Source organism: Garra rufa, chromosome 21 (genome assembly GCF_049309525.1).
Source record: "Garra rufa chromosome 21, GarRuf1.0, whole genome shotgun sequence".
Taxonomy (NCBI): domain Eukaryota; kingdom Metazoa; phylum Chordata; class Actinopteri; order Cypriniformes; family Cyprinidae; genus Garra; species Garra rufa.
The window spans coordinates 11,345,885-11,370,556 of NC_133381.1; the positions used below are offsets into that span (position 1 = coordinate 11,345,885).

The 24,672-nt window shown below is 39.5% G+C and overlaps 2 protein-coding genes across 13 annotated transcripts in view; both read left to right on the top strand.

Moving 5' to 3' along the window:
* ppp1r13ba (protein phosphatase 1, regulatory subunit 13Ba) overlaps positions 1 to 19,649 on the top strand; it is a 54,286-nt gene extending 34,637 nt beyond the window's left edge. For 7 of the 11 annotated variants that reach the window (XM_073826430.1, XM_073826432.1, XM_073826426.1 and 4 more), the window contains 15 exons: positions 5,143 to 5,244; positions 6,607 to 6,627; positions 6,762 to 6,936; positions 10,224 to 10,420; positions 10,930 to 11,070; positions 11,241 to 11,433; positions 12,062 to 12,193; positions 13,853 to 13,962; positions 14,052 to 14,484; positions 14,566 to 15,317; positions 17,563 to 17,700; positions 17,793 to 17,926; positions 18,033 to 18,199; positions 18,311 to 18,510; positions 18,598 to 19,649. In XM_073826430.1, coding sequence (XP_073682531.1) covers positions 5,143 to 5,244; positions 6,607 to 6,627; positions 6,762 to 6,936; positions 10,224 to 10,420; positions 10,930 to 11,070; positions 11,241 to 11,433; positions 12,062 to 12,193; positions 13,853 to 13,962; positions 14,052 to 14,484; positions 14,566 to 15,317; positions 17,563 to 17,700; positions 17,793 to 17,926; positions 18,033 to 18,199; positions 18,311 to 18,510; positions 18,598 to 18,639 — 2,937 coding nt within the window. In that variant the 3' untranslated portion in view covers positions 18,640 to 19,649. The remainder of the gene's footprint in view (positions 1 to 5,142; positions 5,245 to 6,606; positions 6,628 to 6,761; positions 6,937 to 10,223; positions 10,421 to 10,929; positions 11,071 to 11,240; positions 11,434 to 12,061; positions 12,194 to 13,852; positions 13,963 to 14,051; positions 14,485 to 14,565; positions 15,318 to 17,562; positions 17,701 to 17,792; positions 17,927 to 18,032; positions 18,200 to 18,310; positions 18,511 to 18,597) is intronic. The other 4 variants (XM_073826428.1, XM_073826429.1, XM_073826436.1 and 1 more) reach the window with 2 other exon arrangements.
* A 2,220-nt stretch (positions 19,650 to 21,869) lies between these two features.
* Positions 21,870 to 24,203, top strand: sdsl (serine dehydratase-like). 2 transcript variants are annotated; one of them, XM_073826438.1, is made up of 8 exons: positions 21,870 to 22,012; positions 22,199 to 22,366; positions 22,639 to 22,681; positions 22,834 to 22,973; positions 23,077 to 23,165; positions 23,262 to 23,489; positions 23,584 to 23,708; positions 23,785 to 24,203. In XM_073826438.1, the coding sequence occupies exons 2-8, from the start codon at positions 22,214 to 22,216 to the stop codon at positions 23,973 to 23,975; spliced, it is 969 nt and encodes a 322-aa protein (XP_073682539.1). In that variant the 5' UTR covers positions 21,870 to 22,012; positions 22,199 to 22,213; the 3' UTR covers positions 23,976 to 24,203. The 2 variants fall into 2 exon arrangements, with proteins under 2 accessions (XP_073682539.1, XP_073682538.1); XM_073826437.1 differs by having other exon boundaries at positions 21,875 to 22,012; positions 22,187 to 22,366.
* The last annotated feature ends 469 nt before the right edge of the window (positions 24,204 to 24,672 follow it).

The following is a 24,672-nucleotide window of genomic DNA, read 5'->3' on the forward strand; positions in this document are numbered from 1 at the left end:
TCTGTGGCTAGAGCCACATTTCAGGCGAATCCTTCCACAGAGTGAGCATCCAAGGTTACTAAAAACGGCACTCCCTGAAAGAATCGAGATTTTCCCAAGAAAGAATGTGTGTTTTGTATTTGCTTTTTTAAATAGTAAATTATCTGTAATTTAAGAATGGATACAAATAATGTATGACACATTGTTGGCTGACATGTGTTGTCTGACACTTTGCTAAGTGTTTCCTTCCCAGTAGCGCTTTCCCAGGATTTCCTTATGGTTTGTTCAAGTCATGTTAGAAAGATTGTACTCATGAGTTGAACACAGCCACAAAGTCATAATTATGAGAGGACAACTCTTAACTTTCTTTAAACCCAAAGTTTTCAATTTGGGGACCTGACGGTGAGAAAACGTGTCGGATGCAGCGTCTATTGTCAGTAAATTTGTCAAAATGAATGATATTGTAATTCTTCATATTTACAGTAAAACAGTCTAAGGCTACGTTTACGGGATAATGTTCCTAGTTCGCACTGATTCTTAAAAACTACTGAAAATGCTGTATGTCATGATGTAAAGAAACACTATGTGCCTGCGCATATACCTGTGACTTGCACTTTAAAAACCCGTTTTCACTTTCAGGACTCCAATATGCCATTGTTGTGTAAATGAATGACTAAAACGCTGTATTATGCATGCCAGTCCAGTAGTTGTCAATGTCACGTTTCAAAGTAACACTATGTGCCTGTGCATATACCTGTAACTTGCACTTTGAAACCTGTTTTCACAAATTTGCATTTTCAGGACCCCAAAATGCCTTTGTTGTGTAAATAACGTCTTAAATGCTGTGTTATGCATGCCAGTCCAATAGTTGGCGATGTAACTTTGTAAAGAAACCCTATGTGCCTTTGCATATACTGTATGCACAAGTCATTGGTGATTGGTAATGAGTTTTTGGCTCAAGGTCTGCATTTAAAGTCACGCCAGAGGTGTTCAGTTGAGGTTAGGAGTTTGATTTCTGCAGACCAGTCAAGTTTTTCCACACTGACTGAATCAATCATTTCTTTTTGAAACTTGCCTTATACACAAAGGCATTGTCATGTTAGAATTGAAGACGGTCCTGTCAAAACTGTTGCTGTAAAACTAGAAGCACACAATCCCCTAGAATATCATTATATGCTTAAACATTAAGATTTGTTAGCCTGGGTTTCCCCATGCTGCCTTGCGCGCAGCGCGATTTTATTCACGCTGCTAGGCAGCCTGGAAACCATGGACCAAATTTTCACCTCAGATAGGGAACCAATCACAGAAGAACGGGGAGGGAGCAGCAAGACGATGACGACTTCTATGCGACTCACCGAAGCAGTTTGTTTATAAATATGGATCCAGCATGGCAGCAGATGCGAAGTTATCTTTCGATGCAGCCTTAGATAGTTACACACAAGGCCGTTTCTCAATACCAAGTACGCAAAGTTCGGACTTGTAAGTTTGACTTGGGAGTACGAACTCCCGAGGACGTGAGGATGCAAGTCCTGCAATTCTGCAAATGGAACAGCAGTGTACTGGATAACGTCAGTCAGCTCGCCTTTTCTACTATCTTCACTGCTTCACTGTATGTATTTACAATAAGACGAAATATGATATCAACCACCTCTGCCTCTTTTCGTTTTCATTTAAACATTAATAGCTGCAAAAACGTAGTTCAGGGAATGTACAACATTACAGTGAAACGAAATATTTTATATTAAACAGCATTGCCTCTTTTCCGTTTCATTTAACGTTAAACATAGCGACAAAATTGTGATTCATGCAACGCGTTACAAAACAATAATTACAATAAAAGGAAGTGATATCAAACACCACTGCCTCGTTTTCTTCAAAATATAAACCACAACTCTCTTTTCGTACTCATTTTAAAAATAATAAAACATTAATATGTGATTTAAGCTATATGTGTCACGATGTAGGCAGGAACACACGAACAACGACGTAGTAAAAGACGAATATTTAATAAATCCAACGGAATATAAGCAGACACAGGAACAGCAGGGTAAGACATCCATATAACATTAAAGACCGACAAGAATACAGGGGAAACACACACCTTATATACACACAGACTAATTACACAGACAGGTGCAGACAATGACGGAGAAACCAAAACACTCAGAACAGCGGGGAAAATGGGAAAAACCAAACAAGAAAGTCCGGGGGTGTGACAATATGTGCACTGTGTATAATACATCTTTACTCTATGTATAATAAAATGAAACATGATAAGCACAACTCTGCCTTTTTTGTTAAATGTCAGTTTAAATGAACAATATTAGCCATTATAAAATTATAAGTATAAAGTATAAGAGACTTATGTAATCGGAAATAAAGACAAAAGCAGACAGTTCAGTCAAATGCATGCTAAAAAGTCAGCGTTGAATTACGATTGATAAATAATTTATGAAGCATAACTTTGTCCTGTCGAATTTCTGTCGCTCTACGTACGTCGTCCGCTATAATTGAAACGATTGGCTATGAGCTACGCACAGGCGCATTTGATAGACATTCGTAGCGCCCAATAAACGGCTCTGGGCATTCGTAAACCACGCCTCAAATACGAGAAAATTAACATGTGGTTCCCAGACCACGAATCATGACGTTGTCATGACGTGGTTTGGCGTTAACCAGGCTAAAGATTTGTACTAAATTAGTCAAACCTGTTCATTAGAAGGGGGTGTCCCAATACTTTTGGAAATATAGTGTACCTGTAACTTGCACTTTGAAAGCCGTTTTCACAAATTTGCATTTTTCAGGACCCCAAAATGCAATTGTTGTGTAAATGAACGCCCAAAACTTCTAAAAACACTGTATTGTGGATGCAAGTCCAGTAGATGGTGATGTCACGTTGTTAAAGGTGCCATAAAATGGAAAACTGTATTTATCTTTGCTTAGTTGAATAATGACATGACATACTGTGAGTCTTAAACACCATCGTTTCCTCCTTCTTATATAAATCTAGTGTTTGCAAAAGACCACTGAAAAAGAGGCCAATTCCAACATAACAGCGACTATGATGTTATAGTCTCGGGATCATTAATAGTCATACCCCCAACATTTGCATAGCCGAATCATCAGTGGTTATTGTGAAAAAAACAAAGGGAGGACAATAGCGAAAATGGCAGATCACGGAAATAAATGTAATGTTCCAGGTTGTGCAGGAGATGTTAGGTGCAGGGATGGGTTGGTGTCTGTACTCAAAAAAGGCACGGAAAACAAATAAGGCGATCTTATAAAATAAGGCGAGCTACTAAAGGGACACGGTTAGCTTCTTGCTAGCGGTAGCCTGTTACATTGCAGTACATAAAATTTCACTTACCACATAAACAGAGTAAGGAGAGATGACTTTGCGGACGATGGCGAATGATTTACAGATCCCGATCACCGCTGACAGCATCTAAACTGGTCAAATGTGCTAAGTACCACTGTAGTATAACGTTACACAGAGCACGTACGATCACAAATCTCAAAAGTGAAAGTAAAAAGTTATCGTGCATTCAAAACGGCAGTTTCAATGCCCCACATATTAATAGCGGCTCGAGCTCTGTAATTAAATATCCAATCAGAGCATAGCCAATCAGAGCAGAACTCATTATTATTCATGAACCTTCCAAATAAGGTAATAACAGACCATTTCATTATAGGGACAAATAAACTTTCTGGAGAATTTTTGCCCTTACCTAAGCCATATACCTTCTATGTAGATATCAGAGAACAATTTAAAATATTGTATCAATGCATTCTAGAAACACTGCGTGCCTGCGCATATACCTATGACTTGCACTTTAAAAACCAGTTTTCACAAGTTTGCATTTTCAGGACCCCAAAACGGCATTGTTGTGTAAACAAACGGCCAGAACGTCCAAATCTCTCAAAACACTGTATTTTGCTTGCCAGTCCAGTAGTTGTCGATGTCACATTGCAAAAAAACACAATGTGCCTGCACATATACCTCTAATTTGCACAAATTTGTGCTTTCAGGAGCCCAAAACGGCATTGTTGTCTGCTTTTTTTTTTCATAATTATTTCATAAGTACTTATTTCATAAGTACTCTGAGAATGGTAATCGCCATCTTGCTCCGACTAGTAAATACAAACTTTCCAGGAGGACTTTAATGTACCAATATTCAGTTAATCAAGTGATTCACTTAATTGATTGCCGGCAGTACTGAGCATCCACAAAAATGGCTGATTTCAAATGACTGACTTCTACAGCGTCCTGCATTAGTCAGTCAGTCAACAGCCATTAGGATGAAATGAGAATATTAACAGATAGCTTTTTCCAGTTATTATAGACCTCATTGCAGTTATATTGACTAGAACATTTCTTTCATAGTTTCTGCTTTATCTGACAGCACAGAGGCCTCTCAGAGGTTATCTAGTGCCGATTCCTTCTTAACGGGCCAAGCCCAATCTTAACATGGACTTGCCACATTGACTTTTCGTATAAAATCTCAGTGATGCCTCTATGAGATCATTTAGATAAATGTACCCTCTACACGAAAATGAGGTTTTCGCAGCGCTCTGACTCACTAGGGCCTGTCAGATGTGTTTTAGTCATTATAAGTATAACACGTGTGCAGTGAGCCAGTTATGGGAATTGAGAGAAGCCAATGATTCAATTATTTTGAATGTGTGCCATACTGACGTGTCAAAGAGAAAAACAATCTCAGATTTGTTTATGAATTTCAGGAATATTCTGATACACAGGGTCTTTTTTTTTATTATGGATGTGCTATAGAGGGTATAGGTTAATGATTCAATTAAACTTCACAACTCACAACTTTACAATATCATCTGCTTGAAAATGAACACAAAATACATTTAGTTTAATACAAACCAGTGCTAAACCAATGTAACAACAAATAAGCATATTTATTTGCAATTTGGTCTCATTTGTCATTAATTTGCATTACATATATCGTCGGGGTCAGCTCTATACAGTCTGTTGACTGCTGGTTTGATTCTTTATCACCATTTGATTCAAAAGATGGCCATTTAAATTTGATTTGAAAGATTTCATTAAATAATTGTACATTTTATTAGTTTGAACAAGTGACGTTTAGCCTGTTTTTGTGCAAAGCTATGACACTTTGTGTGTGTGTTTGTGTGTAGGTGGGGAATCCACGTGTGGAGTTAACGCTGTCAGAGCTGCAGGAGATGGCAATGCGACAGCAGCAGCAGATCGAAGCACAGCAGCAGATGCTGATAGCAAAGGTAGGTGCCGCTGTATGAATCCTCAAATCTCTTGATTTATTCATATGTCTTCAGATTTTTATCCTCTTTTTATGCCTGAACTGTTAAATTAAGAAGAAACTGGCAAATTCCAATTTAGGCTGAGATATGCATCTTCATTTACAAATCTGTTAATTCTGCTCTGCTGGTCTGCTGACTTTAAAATTAAGACCTCTGTGGTCTGGCATAAACAGGTGTACACGCATGCATAAAGGGCATACTGTTGTGTACATGAACACATGGTCATATCATCTGGAGTGCATGAAGTGTCATGTTTGATTAATTATACTGGCCTGGTACCAGGGACATGTCAGGAATGTTCTAAAAGCCTTTTAAATGATTTGCATTTTAAATGCACAGCTAGTGCACTCAAGCCTGGCGTCATTTGGGAACCGTTTTCTCTTTAGATATTGTCTTGAGGTTAGTGTGTGATAGTGGAGTACCACACTTAGGTCAGCGGTGGAGGGAATTGTGCGTGTTGCTTGGACGCAAGTTCTTTTCCTTAAACAACAACAGGAAAGAGACTCCATTCACATAGGAAATTAGATCAGCAGTGAACTGCAGCTGTCAGGAAGAGGGAGGACGTTAAGACCACTGAAGATTGTGTGTTCACGTACGTGTTTGTGAAGGTGTAGTCAGTTCCCGGGAAAAAGTACTAGAATGACAAGCGAGGTATGATCTCTAAAGTACATGCGACTGTGTATTTCATGAACGTTTATCAAGAGGTCATCAATTCACCTGTTGTTGCAAGGTAAAAAATCTTCTGTTTAGAGCCTTTTTAGATAGAGGTGTTTGTTGAAATACTGTTTTATTAATGTTTTTTTGTGTGTGGTGGATAGATGACTACATTGTGTGGAGTGAGAAAAAAGTATGCATGTTCCACATAGCTGTAAACATTGTAGCTCTGCAGTTAAAAACATGCTTTGTTAGTTTATCTGTTCATTTAACACTGGATTGTGTCGAGTCAACACTCTGGGACTGTTAGGTCTGGCTTTGTATTTGCTCATTCTGAAGCAGACCTGAAAGTGCTAGTCAGCATGAACGCCTGTGTTTCCCTCCACTTTCTATTTTAGTCTCATTCATCATACTGTTGCATTTTGGGTGTGTTATATTACAAAAACCTAATAACTTTCATACAGTTGGAGTAATTACAGTATTATTTGCTTTGGTTTTTTTTTGTAGTAAGACATGTAATATATTCTCAGCTAACATTAAACCTTCGTCTTCATATTATGTAATGCCTCTGAAATTGATGTTCTTTTATTTCCTGTCTCTATCTTTCCACTCTCTATTTTACCATCTTACCTGGTCCTTCCTTATTGTGTTCATCCCATTTTCTCACAGCTTTCTACTGTGCGTAGTGAGGTGTGTGAAAGGGCTGTTGTTGATCGTGTTTGTTTTGATGATCTATGGAGCATGTTCCCTCCCATCTTGAAATTGACTGTTACCCTCTCCTGTCCTCTCCTCCCGTTTCCTCTCCTCCCTGTGTTTGTGTTTAGGAGCAACGATTGCGGTATTTGAAGCAGCAGGACCCACGTCAGGGCCAGTCAGTGTCTGAGAGTGAGAAGCTGCAGAGGTTGAGGGAAAGAGTGGAAAGTCAAGAAGCTAAACTCAAGAAGGTCCGTGCCATGAGGGGCCAAGTGGACTACAGCAAACTCATCAACGGAAATCTGTGTATGTACAGCCATGTTAATGGACTTCAAAATGCTTTAGCGATCACTCACTTTATAAATGGATTTAACTATATGTTTTCTCAAAACTTTAAAATGGCATATGATGTTTTTTATTTGGATGACTGACTATAATATCAAGTACATCGAGTCAAGTCAAGTCAAGTCAAGTCAAGTAGTCTTTATTGTCATTCTGCTACATGTGTGGACATATAGTGGAACGAAATGTCGTGTCTCACAGGACCACGGTGCTACATACTGGTTAAACATAACATAAACATGAAAACAGTACAAGTATAAGAGAAGCAATTATAGACCTATACAACAGTTTAACAATCTGACTATACACATACTATAATATAACTAAAATAACTACAATAAATAGTTGACTACACATTCAAGAACTGAGAATACAAATACTTTACAAAAATAGTGTACATGAAATCAAACAGAAAAGATATTTTGTACATGATTGTGCAAAAGAGATATTTTGTGCATTTGGTTGTGCAGATAAAGGATTTTGAGGGAAGCAGCACATAGTGCAGAAAGATTTGTAGTGCAGAAAACAAGTAAACATACAGTCTTATTAAGTCTTTGTAGCAGCAAGTGATTAAAAAGTGACTACAGGTGGTTTGTATGGCCCACTCACCTATAGGGTTGGGTATCGTTTGAATTTGATCGATTCCGATTCCGATTCCACTTATCGATTCCGATTCTTTTCGATTCCCAGTTTCGATTCCGATTTAGTAAAAAAACAACAACAAACACAAAAGTCAAACATTAATATATCAAACGTGTTTATTTTCAGTGCTAGCTTGCAACATATTATTTTATTACAGGGGTTCTCAACCTTTTTTTATATCAGGGCCCCCTTCTTCTCGGGTCAATTTTGCAAGGCCCCCCTATGCCTGACATTTCCTCTAAAGGTGTTTATTTTTGTACCTTTTTTATTAACCTAAACGTTTGTTTTGCCTTTTTATTTTTCTCCTGCATGTTACAAAAAATTCAAACAAACTTTAAATTAAAGCTATACTTTTGAATTTAAAAGAAAGCCCTCTGCTCTAACTTTTTAACATGAATATACATATACATAGGGCTGGGCGATTTGGCCTAAAATCAAAATCTCGATTAATTGAACATTTTAACCCGATTACGATTAATGAACGATTATTTTATTCATTAATAAAATTATATTTAATTATATTTAAATTATATTTATTTTTTTGCCCTCATAGTTCACTGACAAGTTTTGTACAGTAAATATGCTCACGTATTACAAGTGAGAGATTTTTGAATGAAGGGTGCACACACTATCTACTATCTATGATTATTTATTGAACATCAGTGTTGAACAACTGAAATTAAAGCACACATTGCTTAAAACAAAAAGTCACATTTTTCTTAAATTAGTGAAAATAAATAACTTGCACTTTTGGAAACAAAATAAATTATTTATAAAATAATAATAAATATTAGTAGAAAATAAGCAGTATCTCTTCTAAATAAAATTACTCTTGTATATCCTGTAAATACTTTTTACTGTATAAATACTGCTTAAGCTCTCCATCGACATGTCGGAGGAATAACGTAACGGAGCAGGGTCACCTGACTCCACACGCGGCAGTGTTTTTAAAGGGAAAGTAATTGAAATAATTGACCTGGAAAAATTTGATCGATTATAGGTTCTGAATGTCAATTTCGATTACTTTTCGATTAATCACCCAGCCCTACATATACAGATTTAAAGCACCTAAATTATTTAATTCAGACATTCTTCACAACTTCAGAGTACTCTTTCTTAAGTGACTGAATATCTACTGTTTGTATTTATTATGAAATAAACATATAAATGAAAAATACAGTAAATACATTGTAAATCTGTTTATGCTGGTGCTCATATGTGCATAAACACCACTGACCCTTACAAGATCCACCTCTATGGGTAAGCATTCATTATAAAAAACTCACAGGACATTCATTTTGAAAACTATGCAAATATTTTGAAATTTCACGCAAAAATACTATGGATCAGAGTCCCGAAAGCATGAATAGTTTGTGAATCAACAGCGGACTTATGCGTGCCTTATGTACGACTCTGATATACAAGAATGAATACATTAGGCTCGTGCGACTTCAATCAAATTCGTTACTATTACTCTGGTCATCTTTGCCTTTACATTACCAGGAGGGTTTGTTCATGCAGCCAAGAGATGAAGTAGATACCTGTCTTCCCGCGGGGGTATAAGTTACTTTTATGTGGCCTTTTGCGGGACGAAATAGCATATATTCCTTCTGGAGCGGGCGGGCACGGGACTAAAATATCCGTCCCTTGCAGATCTCTAAGATGGAGTTTGCGTGCAGCGGTAGATTTGTCTTCGGTTTTTACAGAGCGTAGACACACTTTTAAACGCTTACCGCGATCCATCTTATCGACTGATGTTCACATTACCACGTAAGGTCCTAACAGATTGCACATGCGGAAGGTCCTGGCAGATCACTAGATGAAAAAAATGCACCCAGGAATCGAAACGAGGAATCGAAATTTTAATTTTATATCAAGTATCCGATTCTTTATCTTAAGTATCCGATTCCAGAATCGGAATCGATTTTCAATCTTCAATCTTTCTGCACTTCAATCAAACCAAACAAGACAGGTGTGAATACATCCCAAGTCTTGCAGGGTTGCATGCCGGAAACGTTGCTCGTTCAGACCCCACAAGTATTGAGTCACAAGCCATCACAGTTTTGCCCTTGAGCAAGGCACATTTTCCAGCGGTATTGTCCCTGTAATATGTTCATATCACCATTCCAAGGCAACAAGAAAGTTCCACTAAAGAAATCAAACTGCGAAGTCTGAAGCTGACAGTATTTACTATTGTTAGACCACACAGTGGAATTTCATCCCTTGCTCCAGTTTCTTTTGCCATCCACTCCCTCTGTGTTCCTGGCAGTGGATCAGTAGGAGCATCTCTGAACTTTAAAACAGGGAGTAGGGGTGTGGAAGAACCTAGGGCAGATTTCACCCCCTCATGACATTCATGAGATAAAAACAACAATCACAATACCATTCCTCTCTATTTAGAATTTGTCTTATGACATGTAGACTTGGGGAGTGGACATCTGCCCAAGCAGCAATTTGCTCTGAACCTCACTCCCACACACTTGTGCGAACACACACCCACTTGAAAAATCCAGACGCTAACATATGGATGAAGCGTATCAACAATTGTGCATGCATTTGCACACAAGATAGTATTTTTATAAACGGAATGCTTCATGTGTGTCTATCAGCTGCAGAAATCGAGCATGTTAGCAGCCTGTTCCAGGAAAAGCAGGGAGAGCTGCAGTCAGCCATGCTGAAGGTGGACCAGCTCACGCAGCAGCTAGACGATCTGCGACGGGGACGTCTCAATGGACTGCAGCCTCTTGGGGGACCGGTGACCAGCAATGCTGCACTGGAACTGCGCAAACTCTACCAGGAACTTCAGGTAGACATTTACTACAAAGAGAAATTGACACTGTTTGTTGGTGGTGATGCTGTTTGTTTGGTTTTGTTCAATTGCAACTCTAATGGCAAAAAGTAGCCACAGTCAGATAGGAAAAAAAAATCAACTCCGTTAATCTTAAATATATTGGTCTCACTTGGGAAACATAATGGGAAATAAACTTTCTTTTAATCCATTAACGCTGTTTGATCATCAAAAACTATTCCATTCCCCAGTGAGTTTTTGAAAGACTTTGATTTAAATGTGCTTTCCTGTTTTGCCACTCTTGTTTATTCTTTCCTCAATCCTCTCTGAAGTTGTTTGTGGAACATTTTGCGCCCCACAGTGATACTGCATAAAATATTCAGATTATCAAGTGCGTTTTTAAACTCCAAAGATATTAGTTGCATAAACATGTGACATTTGATGAGATGGTAAAATATTCAGCAATAACAAAATCGTCAGTTCTGTGTGCGTGCGTATGACTCATATATGTTTGTATTAACATTTAGATCCGGAACAAGCTAAATCAGGAACAGAACAGCAAGCTACAGCAACACAAGGATATGCTTAACAAGCGTAACATGGAGGTGACCATGATGGACAAGCGTATTGGGGACCTCAGAGAGCGTCTCTACAAGAAAAAAGCAGAGGCAAGTGAAACAGCCTGCAGCTAAATTGCCACACACAGCCAGTGCACTGTAATATTACAGTGAGCAAAGTTGTAAATCATTGGTTCATTGTGTTCAAAGATCCTCTATAATTGGTTAAACCATATATGTGGGGTGTATGGGATTTGATTCACCAATCCTCCTCTCTACAGCTTGGCCGAATGAGTGGTCCTCCCTCCCCTCAGCCCACTCCAGGCAGTTCCGGGCGAGTGGCAGCAGTCTGTCCTTACATCCAGGTCCCGGTGTCTGGGCGGCAGGAAGGAGGCTACAGTTTGCCACCTGATCCCCTGAAGCCACAGTCTCTCTCCACCACTGCTACAGTCAACCATGCTCGCTCCAAGTCAGGTCAGTTTTCCTATTGTTCCTTGACAACTTTTTACTTTTGCATTTGCTGCTTTCTAGGACTGTAACAAAACTACAGGAATTCTGGAGAATTCTCCAAAGAATGCATCATTGAGAACACTCTTGGTAGTCTCAGCCAGAAACTTTCATATAAAAGCTCACTGTGGTAAACGATGAGCATCAAATGGGTTTACAAGGTTCATGACCCTATTCAGGAAGATACGACTACATAAATGATGAAAGATGTATCATATCACTGTGTCTTGAAGTTCTTGAAGGCTGTGTATATCTATCACTCAAGAGCAGAAAGCCAGCTCTGAAAATAAATCTTCTTTCTTACCACTGCTGTAAAGTCATTCATTCAGCTCAGTTCAGATTTCTTTCTATGCTTTTCTCATTTGCCTGATATGTCATGTTATGCAGTATCACTTTCCATCTAAAAGGGGCACCACAAAAACATATCTTTATTCAGATATTCTCATTAACGTCACACTAAACATCTCTTTGTTTGTTTTTTCCAGCCTTTATCGCTAACATGCTTTTCCATTTTCTCATGTCTGTCACCTTTTCTTCTCCTCCCCCTATTCGTTTGTCACACTTGTGTGTCACATATGTGGGGGCGGCGGGACAGAGGAAGAGAGGGTGAGGATGCCTGCAGGCCCATGGAAGGTCTCAGACTTAGACATCATAGTGGACCCTCTGGTGCCATCCTCAGAGCCTAGACAGGGGCCAGAGGCCCCCACAGACTCCAACTGTACTTCTAGTGAGTTTTTCAGGCATGATATCAAGAAGAAATTTCTTTGGACTGGGTTGGACTTATATTTACAACACATTTATTTTCTTGGGTTTGCCTTAATAAGACTTAAAAACAGTTTAAAAATTATGTTTCTTTCCAGTGGTAGCTAAATAATACATAAAAACATTGTGAATTGATTTGATCATAAATTATTCACACACTGAGATAATCAATCTACACTAGCTCGCACTTTGTTTGTCAGTACCGATGAGGTAAGTCCTATGCATAATGTCTTACCTCATGGGTACTGACAAACCAAATGAATAACATGGGAATTTAAGCCCCACCTGTTATTTATCTTAAAGGATTAGTTCACTCCTGAATTAAAATTAATTTACTCACCCCTTTGTCATCCAAGATGATCATGTGTTTCTTTCTTCAGTCAAAAATAAATTAGGTTTTTGAGGAAAACATTCCAGGATTTTCCTCCATATTGTTGACTTCAATGGGGATCAACGGGTTGAAGATCCAAATTGCAGTTTCAATGCAGCTTTAAAGGGCTCTACACGATCCTAGTTGAGGAATAAGGGTCTTATCTAGCGAAAAGTCATTATCTGTCATTTTCTAAATAAAATTTATAAGCATTTAAGCAAATTCTCATCTTGAACTAGCTCCGCGATGGGCATGCGTGTCTTTACTTTGGAAAAGTCACGCATGGTTCTTCATCTGTGTACTTTGGTTCAAAAAGATAGGGTAGGGCAAAAAGTGCACGTTTTTATTTGTTTTAGAAAATGACAGATCGTTTTGCTTGACAAGACCTTTATTCCTTATCCAGGATCATGAAGAGCCCTTTGAAGCTCCATTGAAATTTAGATCTTCAACCCATTGATCTCTATTGAAGTCCACTCTATAGAGAAAAATCCTGGAATGTTTTCCTTAAAACCTGTAATTTCATTTCAACTGAAAAAAGAAAGACATAAACATCTTGGATGATATGGGGTGAATAAATTATTAGGTAATTTTAATTCTGGAGTGAACTAATCCTTTAAATAGCAGTACACTTAATATTTCCTAGTAGTCACTGAAGTTGAATCCACAAGACTCCTAAAACCCTATACTGAACTGGTGGAAAAATGTAGCAATTATGTAACAATGTTTATTTTTGTAAGTAGAAGATGTAAGGCTGGCCATATGAATGTATAACAAAAAACTGTAGTTAGCATTTAGCATATTTAATAACTAGAAAAAATTGACCTATTTAGAAAGGTGAAAATCCCATATTTTATATAGTTTAATCCTTTGCTTCACTGCATCTTTCCTTTGTGGGACTTGGCAGTCAACTTGCCAGTGAGTTTGATGGCGTGTCTGTCAGACGAATGGGATAAACATGCGTCATCGCCCACGGCTTTGACAAGCAGAGCAGTGGACTTGGATAGGCTTAGTAATCCATTTAACCCAAACAGAGCTGGATCTGTGCAGAGGACAGGACAGAAATATACCCAACTCAAACCCCTGATTAGAAGTGTCCTGGGGTCAGAGATGTGAGTGTAGTCCCATTTGAGACTCATCTCCTGCTTTAATGACCCATTGAGCAGGTCAGTCTGTGTCATAATGAGGCTGACAGGAGAAAGCGCATATACGTCTCTGTCTCTCTCTGTCTAACTCATACTTCTGCACTTCCTACAGCTAATGATGCAATCTGGCCCTCCTTCAGCAATAATAGGGTTCTTCTAAAACCTCCAGACTGGAACGATACAAGTCAAGATCATAGCAGCAAGATGGGTACCTCAGACAAGGTGAGATTAAACAGTATTCTTTAGTGCTCTTGTGAAAGCTATCTTTGAATCTTGTTCAATGCTTACCTCGTGGTTTTGACTCTTTACAGGAAGCCCCTAAGCTATTAGGGACAGTAACAGCATTGTCTAAGCAGCCTCCACCCATCTATGGAACCTATCCCAGCACAGGCCATCACTCCACAGTCTGTGCCACCAGCTCTTTGCCCCGCTCTTCTCCTGGCACCTTAGGCTGGCAGAGAGCACCTCCTGCCTCTGGTTCCTCTTCACAGCAGATCCAACAGCGGATAACAGTGCCTCCCAGTCCTACTCCTCACTCCGGGTCAGCCCTGTTCTCTCAGGGTGAGAGGACAGAGCCTCCTCTGGCTGTGGCAGTACGTCCCTTTATTCCGGACAGGGGATCCCGGCCCCAGTCTCCAAGGAAGGGCCCTGCCACTATGAACTCCAGTTCTATCTACAATATGTACCTGCAGCAGCCTACAGCCAAAAACTACTCAAGCAGCAGCAGGGCTGCAGTTAAAGCGGGTAAGTTGTTGTTGCATTGGTTTCAGACATCAGCTTTGATTATATATATGTTTCCTTCTTTCAAATTTTGCTTTTCTTCAGTATATGGAAAACCAGTCCTACCAGGCTCCACATCTCCTTCTCCAGTTCCACTCTACCAGCAGCCCTCCACAGATGAGGTCGACAGAGAGGCAGCCCTAGAAAGCACTCCCTTACCTCCACCCAATGTGGAGAACATCCCTCGTCCTCTCAGTCCTACTAAACTGACTCCTGTAGCCCACTCCCCTCTCCGTTACCAAAGTGACATTGACTTGGAGGTGTTGCGAAGGAAATTAGCTAATGCTCCCCGACCTTTAAAGAAGCGAAGCTCCATCACAGAACCAGAAGGACCCAGTGGACCTAACATCCAGAAGCTTCTATATCAGCGCTTCAACACCCTTGCAGGGGGCATTGAGAGTGGAGTAGGTGCTACCCCCTTCTACCAGCCTGACAGTCCTCTTAACTACATAGCCACAACCCTGGGCGATGTGGACACTGCCAATGGGAACCTGATGGAGTCAAGCATCTTAGCTGAATCTTCAGCAGAACCAGAACTCCCCATCCCTCCTCCCACCTCTTCTGCGTCACCTACAGCTGATGATAATGAGAACCAGCTGACACATCTATCTAGTGACTCAGGTGGTGCCCAGTCTGCTGATTCCTCAGACAATTCTCTTAAGGACACCCATGAGGACAATCATAACAACAACCACACAAATATTACAGACAGACAACCTAGCCCAGTACCAGAACCTCATTCCCCTGCAGAGCAGGATGCCACAGCACACCCAGGAACTCCTCCTGGTGTATCTACGGTGAGTTGGCACTAGCTTGTTGGCTAGGGCTGTCTATATGTAACCCCTTATTTTAAATCGTATGAGATTTACAAGTAAAATTTATATGAAGAGTTCTGCGGCAATCCTTAACCCTAACCTTGCCAGAAGAAGTAGTTTGCCATCTAGACCAGGGGTTCTCAACTCTGGCCCTCGATATCCACTTTCCTGCAGAGTTTAGCACCAAATTTGATCAAACTCAATTGTAGTGATCCTGAATACTTTGATTAGCTTGTTCAGGTATGTTTGATTAGGATTGAAGCTAAACTCCACAGGAAAGTGGACCTCGAGAACCCAAGATCTAAACCAGGGGTTCCCAACTCTTGCCCAGTTGGAGTTGGAGAGCTAAGCTCTGCAGGAAAATGGATCTTGTGGGCCAGAGTTAAGAGCCCCTGATCTAGATCAGGGATGGGCAACTTCTGTCCTGGAGGCCTGTTTCCCTGCAGAGTTTAGCTCCAACTCTGCTCCAACTTTGTAGTGAACTTGAAGGCACCGATTAGCTTCTTCAGGTGTGTTTGATTAGGGTTGGAGCTAAACTCTGCAGGACATTGGTGCTCCAGGACCGAAGTTGCCCATCCCTGATCTAGACAGTGCTGTTGGCTTACACTGCAAAAAATGCTTTTCTTACTTAGATGTTTTGTCTTGTTTCCAGCCAAAATATCTAAAAATTTTTGAATCAGGAAGGATTTTCTAGACAAGTAAAAATTATTGTCTTGTTTTTAGTAAAGACAAGTCAAAATTAATTGAGTTTTTGCTTAAAACAAGCAAAATAATATGCCAACGGGGTAAGAAAAATAATCTAGTTGTCTGCTTAAAATAAAAAAAAATTCTTACCCCATTGGCAGATTATTTTGCAAAAACTCACTTAATTTTGACTTGTTTTTACTAAAAACACGACAGTAATTTTTACTTGTCTAGAAAATCCTTCCTGATTCAAGAATTTTTAGATATTTTGGCTGGAAACAAGACAAAAAATCTAAGTAAGAAAAACATTTTTTTGCAGTGTATCTCACATAGGAATAGGGTTGGGCATCGAGAACCGGTTCCAACTTGGAACCGTTTAAAAAATAACGATGCCATTGGAATCGTTTATAAAATTTGTTTTCGATTCCGATCATCGGTTCCAAACACGCAAGTTTTGGTTTCCATTGTGGCCACCGTATTTCTGGAAATGCTTGCCGCGCGCTTGTTCAGTTGCAGCTATGGAGCACGGTAAGCGGCGCTCAAAAGTGTGGCTTTATTTCACACTAAGGGTGTACTCACACTAGGCAGTTTGAACCATGCCCAAGTGCGTTTGACCACCAAAGCGCGGTTCGTTTGACTAGTGTGAGTGCTCCGAGCCGTGCCCGGGCGCGGCTCGTTTAGCCGGCCCTGGCCCGCTTGGAAGAGGTGGGACGGTAAAGTTGGACTCGGGCGCGGTTAGCATGCAGTGTGAGCGCTAACCGTGCTGGAGCACGGAACAGGACGCGTGATGTCGCGTTTTTGCGAGGTAATCAGCGTTTTTATAGTCCATAATCAAAGCTGCAAAGTCCTTGCTGCACTTCAGCTGGTACCTTGCAAACCTCCTCATACAAGCAGCACGATTGCGCGAAAATTTTCGTGCCACAAATGTGATAGACATGTTTAACGATAGGCTGTGGACAACCGCGGAACAAACAACTCAAAATTACTATCCACAAAGTAAAAGAGCGATGGACTAAATTGCGTTCAGCGAGAGCGCGCTCTTCCTGTGTTTTTACATGCAACACATGTGACAAAATGATATCTATACACTACGAATATAACGAAACACCTACGCCTGCATGATGTACAAATTAAGGGGTGTAGCCTGTTTGCCGTGCTGTGCAGGTCCACTGTCTCTTCATGCACAGAGAGTCCAGACCAGGGTGCAAGTTCTGCATATATAAATTTGTTTTTGGGCTGGTGCAGAGGCATTCCTAATTTTCTCCTACATGGGCTGCAGCTCCTAAAACTAAAACTCATATTGAATCAAAATAAAATTATCCTCTGTGAAATCAAATGAGCCTGTGACATGTTTTGACTCAGCCCACAAAGAATCGGAATTGAGAATCGAAAAGAACCGAAATCGAAAGGAAGAATCGGAATCGGAATCAGAATCGTTCAAATCAAAACGATGCCCAACCCTACATAGGAATGTATTAATTGTTTGATTATTTCTTCAAAATATGAATACTAATACTGAATTACATTGCACTTTACATTGCAGCTCAAGCGAACCAACTTGAAGAAACCTGGCTCTGAGAGGACAGGTCATGGCTTGAGGGTTAAATTCAATCCTCTTGCACTGCTTTTGGATGCATCTTTGGAGGGCGAGTTTGATTTGGTGCAAAGGATTATTTATGAGGTACAATTCAGCTGCTGTATACCCCTTACACTTACTGGATTCTGTAGGAGGTTCTCAACTGTTTCCTCCTCAATTTGTGTCTCCATCCTCAGGTGGACAATCCTAGTAAGCCAAATGATGAAGGTATCACGCCTCTTCATAATGCAGTATGTGCAGGTCACCACCATATTGTGAAATTCCTGTTGGACTTTGGGGTCAATGTCAATGCAGCAGATAGTGATGGATGGTGAGGAGATTTTTAGGGAATAACCATTGTCATTTTATACAACAACACCAATTCTTACTTATCAAGTGGCGTTCGCAGTTTCTAACGCTTTCTCTCTTATGATCAGGACACCCCTGCACTGTGCAGCCTCATGCAATAATGTTCATCTTTGCAAGTTGCTGGTCGAGTCTGGAGCTGCCATTTTTGCCACTACTATCAGCGATGTGGAGACGGCAGCAGACAAGTGCGAAGAGATGGAGGAGGGTTATGTCCAGTGCTCTCAGTTTCTATATGGTAACATCAATAGCAATCACTGGTGTTGTTATTTCCATTGTTAAGGTTGTGTTTCCAGAATAGGGGCTGTAAATGATTTTGAAAGCCTGCTCTTCTTTGTTTCCCTTCCAGGTGTGCAGGAGAAGCTGGGTGTAATGAATAAAGGGACGGTATATGCCTTGTGGGACTATGAAGCTCAGAGTGGAGATGAGCTGTCTTTCCGTGAGGGCGATGCTCTCACCATCATGAGCCGTAGGGATGACAGTGAGACTGAGTGGTGGTGGGCCAAACTTAATGACAAAGAGGGCTACGTACCACGCAACTTGTTAGGGGTAGGATATCTGTACAGGCACTCAAAATATGCATTCAAATATTTTGTTCAAATTCAAGTTTGAAAATAAAATCTGTTGTCACTGTAGCTGTACCCGAGGATCAAACCCAGGCAACGTTCCTTGGCATAGGTGGCCAGAAGAGACAGCGCAAGCTCCTGTAACAGCACTTGGCATGAAGCTGCGGGATGGCCCTCTGCCCTGTCTTTGCCGTCACCACAACACAGAGCCCACAGGGGTGGCGAGATGATGGAGCACGTCTGGTGTCGGACAAGATGGATTTACCCAACAGTGGGGAATTCAGTGGTCTTCTGTTTGCATCCCAGATTTTCTTCATCACTATGATGTATTGTTTTTGCAGTGTCCCTCTTACCCATATCTCTGTTGAGGAACTTGTTAGCTTTTCTATCCTCGTCCACAGTACAAACCTCCTGAGTATATGTGCGTGTGTGAGTGCTTCAGAATGGGATGTGACTGTCAGAATGGGACGGGGATGTGATGATAAGAGTTGGTGACAGAGTATGCAGTCTTGGATTCTAGTGTTCTGTGCTCTGTGGTTTTTATCAAGCAAAAAGGAAACCGAAGGGGCTGATGTTTCATTTCTCACGGTTAGGAAGTTGCTGATTCAGGGAAAAGGAAGGAAGGTGCTGGAAAGTGTTTAGAAGAGGCCTTGAGGCTGGTCAAGCTTCTGATGGATAATAAGGAAGTGGCCTGATCTGGAAACATGTATATGTTTATGTGTGGAGGATTGTGTGGCTTGAGGAGGTGAAATTGTGTAGTCGTCTATGAGGAATTGAGTTTTTAAAAAGATGCGGAAAGAAAACCGATGGCATAAAAACTAATGCAGTGGCTGTTTTCCATCAACCAGGGGATATCGACAACATATCACATAAACCTGTATTCCTATGCTTAATTTAAGTCAAGCTTTATTATTATTTTTTTTATGCTACATGATCTTTTCCCTCTTTAAGGGATGTTTATTTAAGTGAAATAAAAAAATCTTTAAACAGCTTGATATAGGCTTAAATGGCTGTCAAAACAGGCAGGATTCTGCCTAGTGTTTGTGCTGCCATAAAAGAGCCATTTATGCAACATGTCATGTATATGTGCACAATAAAATTTCCACATTGGGGGCAAAGTCACATGTTGTATTGATTGAATTTTTCTGGATTTTTCAGAAGTATAAGTGATGCGGTGTACTGCACACTTAAAAAGGATGTGTTAAAAACAACACAGCCTGTGTTGTTTCTTAACACACCTTTGTGTCTAGTTAAGGACAAAACATTTTGTGTTAGTTTTAACTCAACTAGTGTGTTATTCCAGCTAACACAGAAAATGTGTTGATTTTTTCTACACACTATTGTGTTATAAATACACAATTTGTGTCAATTATGTTATTTTTTTACCAAATTTTTGTATGCAATAAAGACACTGCAAACTAATGTATAGTTTAAACACAATTTATTAAACCTGCTACTAACAATTACATAACTCAAAAAGGTTAAAAAAAGAGAGGTAAACAATCAATTCAGTCATTTCAACATATAATTGTTCCTTGAGTGAAAAGTTGTTAATGGTTTATAAAGTTTGTACTTTAAAAAAAATGTGGTATTTGACAACCTCTTAAGCATTAATCGTTTTATTTACATATTTTTATCAGCATACAAGTGATGGTGAGGGTCGTGAGATGAAGTCTCTCGTTTGTCTCTGTCATGTCAGTAACTGCCACAAGCACTTCAGGAGTGTCTTCCAGTCAAAGCTGCAAGAGTAAAATAAAGATACTTTTGTTATTTATAGGCTACACATAGCGAATATTGTAAAATAGCGATAGCTAAAAAGGCAAGAAAAGCTTTAGCATTAGAGATTATGTTAGCGTCTTAGGGCAATTTGCACAATACATGTCACAACGAAGCTGTTCATTTTCAAAGAGAAAGACGCGACGAACGAATGCATTTTCTCATTAGCACTACAACGTGTCAATGATGAATTAAAAGCGATTCTGTTCACAATTAATCCGACAAAAGAAACTATAAAGCTTGTTAAAATAAGCTCCCACCGTCGTGATGTGCCGCAGACGCAGGCGCAGCTCGCATCGGCATTCGTGAGGCAATTTTACCACGTATATATGTGCCAAATGCCCCTCGACCGTCTCCAAACGATCACAAAAGACATTTTAAAAACGTATAATGGCAAATACAAACATTTCTTACCTTCACACATCGAAGTTATGTCCTGACGATGAAAACTTGCAGCACGAGGAAATTAGCTTGTCTCAGTAGAATAACGGCTCATGAAGTGAGGCAAGCAGCAATGTGATTGGCTGATATTTAACATATTGTGTTGGACACACTGTGTTGGTGGATATTTTCTTTTTTCTTTTTCGTTTTTAACACACATTTAACACAAAGTAACACAAAATGTGCTAAAATAGACATAACACAAACAATGTGTAAAAAATTAACACATCCTTTTTGAGAGTGCATAGATTAAAAATTAATTTGGGGTTTCAGTCCCAAATTATCAATAAACACAATACTAATGCCTTGTGAAGTTTGTTACATATTACCTAAGTGTGTTTTGACTGAATGCTTTTACTGTATAGAGAGTTTGCACTTACGTCATGATTTGGTCAGTTACCCGGATGCATGGCAATATTAGCGATACTCGGATGTAAACAACAACATGGACTGCACGGTTAATGTACTACTGAATACATTGTTAGTAAGCAGGAAAGGGTGCAATATTTTGACAAACACAAGTTAAAAGGTGGTAAAGATACATACAAGCAGTATTAGTGAAGATATTAGCCTAATATTTCACCTACCTGATTGGAAATGATAAAAACAAACATGAATGTTGTCAAAATTCTTGCCCTGGAAATCCTGGTTCAGTTTGGCCAACAAACGCTTTTTGTTCCTCAGAGATTTTTGCTCTCCTGGTTTGTTATCACCTTTGGCAATCTATAGTGCTCCAAAAGTTTTTCCTGACCTGACCGATTAGTACAGCCCAAAAACATGACAATAATTGAATCAAATTATTTTCACCAGTAATAATAAGCAAAGTGTGTAAGTTTCATTAGGTTCAGTGTCACTGTTTATGTTAAGTGCCGCCAATATGGCCAATTTATAATGCGTCATACAAAAACTCTTAATACTGAACTTGTGTTATTTTACTTGTTTATTTAGCTTGAAAATAAATAATATCCTTCTTAGCAATTTGTTGTGTAGGTTCATAAAAAAAATCCTTGTAGTAGGGTTTTTAATGTAAGTTTTGCCCTCTCTTTTATTTAGAAGTTTCTCACTTTAAGGATATCATTGAGCACTTTGTCTCATGAATAAGTAACTTGCCCTAGTTTAACCTACATTACATAATTTTGCAAGCTGTCGATTTTATCTAGCGGTCTCGGACATTAGTTCATTAGGTTGCTTTATTGTCATTAAACGAACTTTGAACTTCCCAGCACAATAGTCGTTCAAAAGAGTCATATGACAGCGCAAAGCAGAAGGTGAGTAGACTACGAAACAGCTTTGTCTGTATATTTTATGTTCAAATCGAATATGATTGCCTAAAGAAAACCTGAGGTAACCAACTATAAAACGCGGGAAAAATATCTAATGTTTGTAATTGTTTGTGCGCTTCGTGCATTTACCGTGCATGTTGTCCACTGCTTTACTAACAGTTTGGATTTCAGAAAATTTCAAGAAAAATGTCGAAGCAAAATGGATTTCATATCGTCACCCCACTTCTCGAGAGCACAGGAATGTCTAAGCGCATCGGGACCACCGTGTATCTGAAGATGGAGAGCTCACAACCCATGGGTTCCTTCAAAATCCGTGGAATAGGATACAAGTGTCAAAATGTGAGGAAAAAATATGGCTACATTTCTCAGAGAGAACAACCATAATTCTGTTTTATCTAAACATAAACAGCTCCTGAATGTTATAATGCGTGACGCTGCTTTTCAAAATTACAGATTTATAGCTATATAGTATCAATTTTGAATCAAGTTTTAAGAAGACAAACGTTTACGTCAAGTACACTATATTGTGCGTTCGCACTGCCATCTAGCGCTCTTCAAAGGAACGATTTCATATTACACAACATTAAAATGTATTTTTATTCCTTTATAAGGTTGCAAGTTCAAACAAGTCAAAAGGAGTAATTTGCTCTTCAGGTGAGTGAAATGGTTAACATCTAAGTGAAATTCCATTCATGTTTCTTGGAGGCCCTTACTTAAACCTAAAATGCATTTTTTTTTCTCAGTAGATTCACATTCTGTGATTAAAATGACATTTTAAACATTTCTCTCCATCTCTGTGTGTATAGGAGGTAATGCTGGTATGGCCACAGCATACGCAGCAAGAAAACTCAAACTGCCAGCCACCATTGTTTTGCCCTTATCGACCCCTCAACTGGTAGCTCAGAAACTTAAGGACCAAGGTGCTACAGTCAAAGTTGTGGGCAAGGCAAGAGCAAAGTACCACTACAATGATCCTAGATATTACACAGTTATGTTATCTTATCCAGGTCTAAATCATACACATGACAGGTCTTTATCTGATATTGTAGGTATGGGATGATGCAAATGCTGAGGCCTTACGTTTGGCTGAAAGTGAAGATCTTACTGTAGTACACCCATTTGATGACCCACTAGTCTGGTGAGTTTGTAAAAATACTGTAGCACCTCAGAACCATACAACCTTAAATTCTTTCAAGGTTTTGGCAAAGAATCAAAAGCTGTTTGAATATCTTAGGAAAGGTCATTCCAGTATCGTGCATGAACTCAAAGCCTCATTGCCATCCAAACCTGGAGCTTTAGTGGTGTCCATAGGGGGTGGAGGTCTGTTTTGTGGGATAATAGAAGGTCTGGATGAGGTGGGTTGGGGAGATGTGCCTGTCCTGTGTATGGAGACCGTGGGTGCTGATTGTCTCAACGTTGCTCTAAAATCCAGATCTCTGGTTACACTGCCTGATATTACAAGGTACAGATTAAGTAATCATCTCAAACTCTTGAACAATTGACATGTTTTTTTTAGTTTGAATGTCTGAATGTTTCTGTAAATCACTGTTTGCTAGTAAAGCAATATGTTTGGGAGCAAAAACGGCATGCCAGCAAGCGTTTGAGTACAGCAAACGGCCAAACATCATTTCTGAGGTGGTGACAGATCTACAGGCCCTGGAGGCAATGGAGCTGTTCCTGGGTGAGTTCATCACTGTGATTAAGGCCATCAAACAGCTCAATAACAACAAAGCTTGCTTATTGTGTGCTGTATGCAGATGAGGAGCGTGTGTTGGTGGAGTTGGCCTGTGGAGCGTCATTGGCCGGAGTGTACAGCGGTGTCATCCAGAGGCTACAGGAAGAGGGACGCCTTCCTAAACCGCTCGACTCACTGGTAATGATCGTGTGTGGGGGTGGCAGCGTGAACCTGGCTCAGCTGCAGCATCTACAGGCAGTCATACGGAAATGACCACATCTGTAGATTCTCACATCTGAGATCAATGGTCAAAGCAGCTGCTTTGAGTTGCACTGACATGTTGTGTTACGTAAATCAAACGTTAATGTGGATAATCCACTGTATTTCAAACAGCTGAGAGCAAACTGTCTTTGTCTGAACTAGACAAAATCTTCAGATTTTCTGTAATAGCTTGTTGTAGTGAAATGGTGTAATAAAATCCTTGGATTTATTGCCTCAGAATGTTGTCACTTACCAGCTATAACCAGCAAGTGGTGCTAATGACTGTCGTTTTGATATTTGTGTTCTAGTGTTCACACTACAACGTGTGAACATTAAAGAATGACTAATGTTTTTCAGTATAGTGTAAATGAATTGTAACTAAAAATATTCTTTTAATATTATTTTGTAACTTTGAAATGTAATTAATAACTGAAAGGAAAAATGAACTGTAATCTAGCCATTATCGCATAATAACATAAATCAAATCAGAGTGATAAGGACTTCAATCAACTGCATGTTTTCTTTGCATGCTAATTAAAGGTCAACATAATAAAGTTAATTAAAATAAGACATTTTATTATCTAAGACAGAGAGATTAAACTATTACATGTGTGTGGAAGTTAAAGCGACTTGCAAAAAATATCTTTCTCATGTTCTCTCGAAGTCTTCAGATTAATGAAACTTATTTCCACAACAGTATAAAATAAAT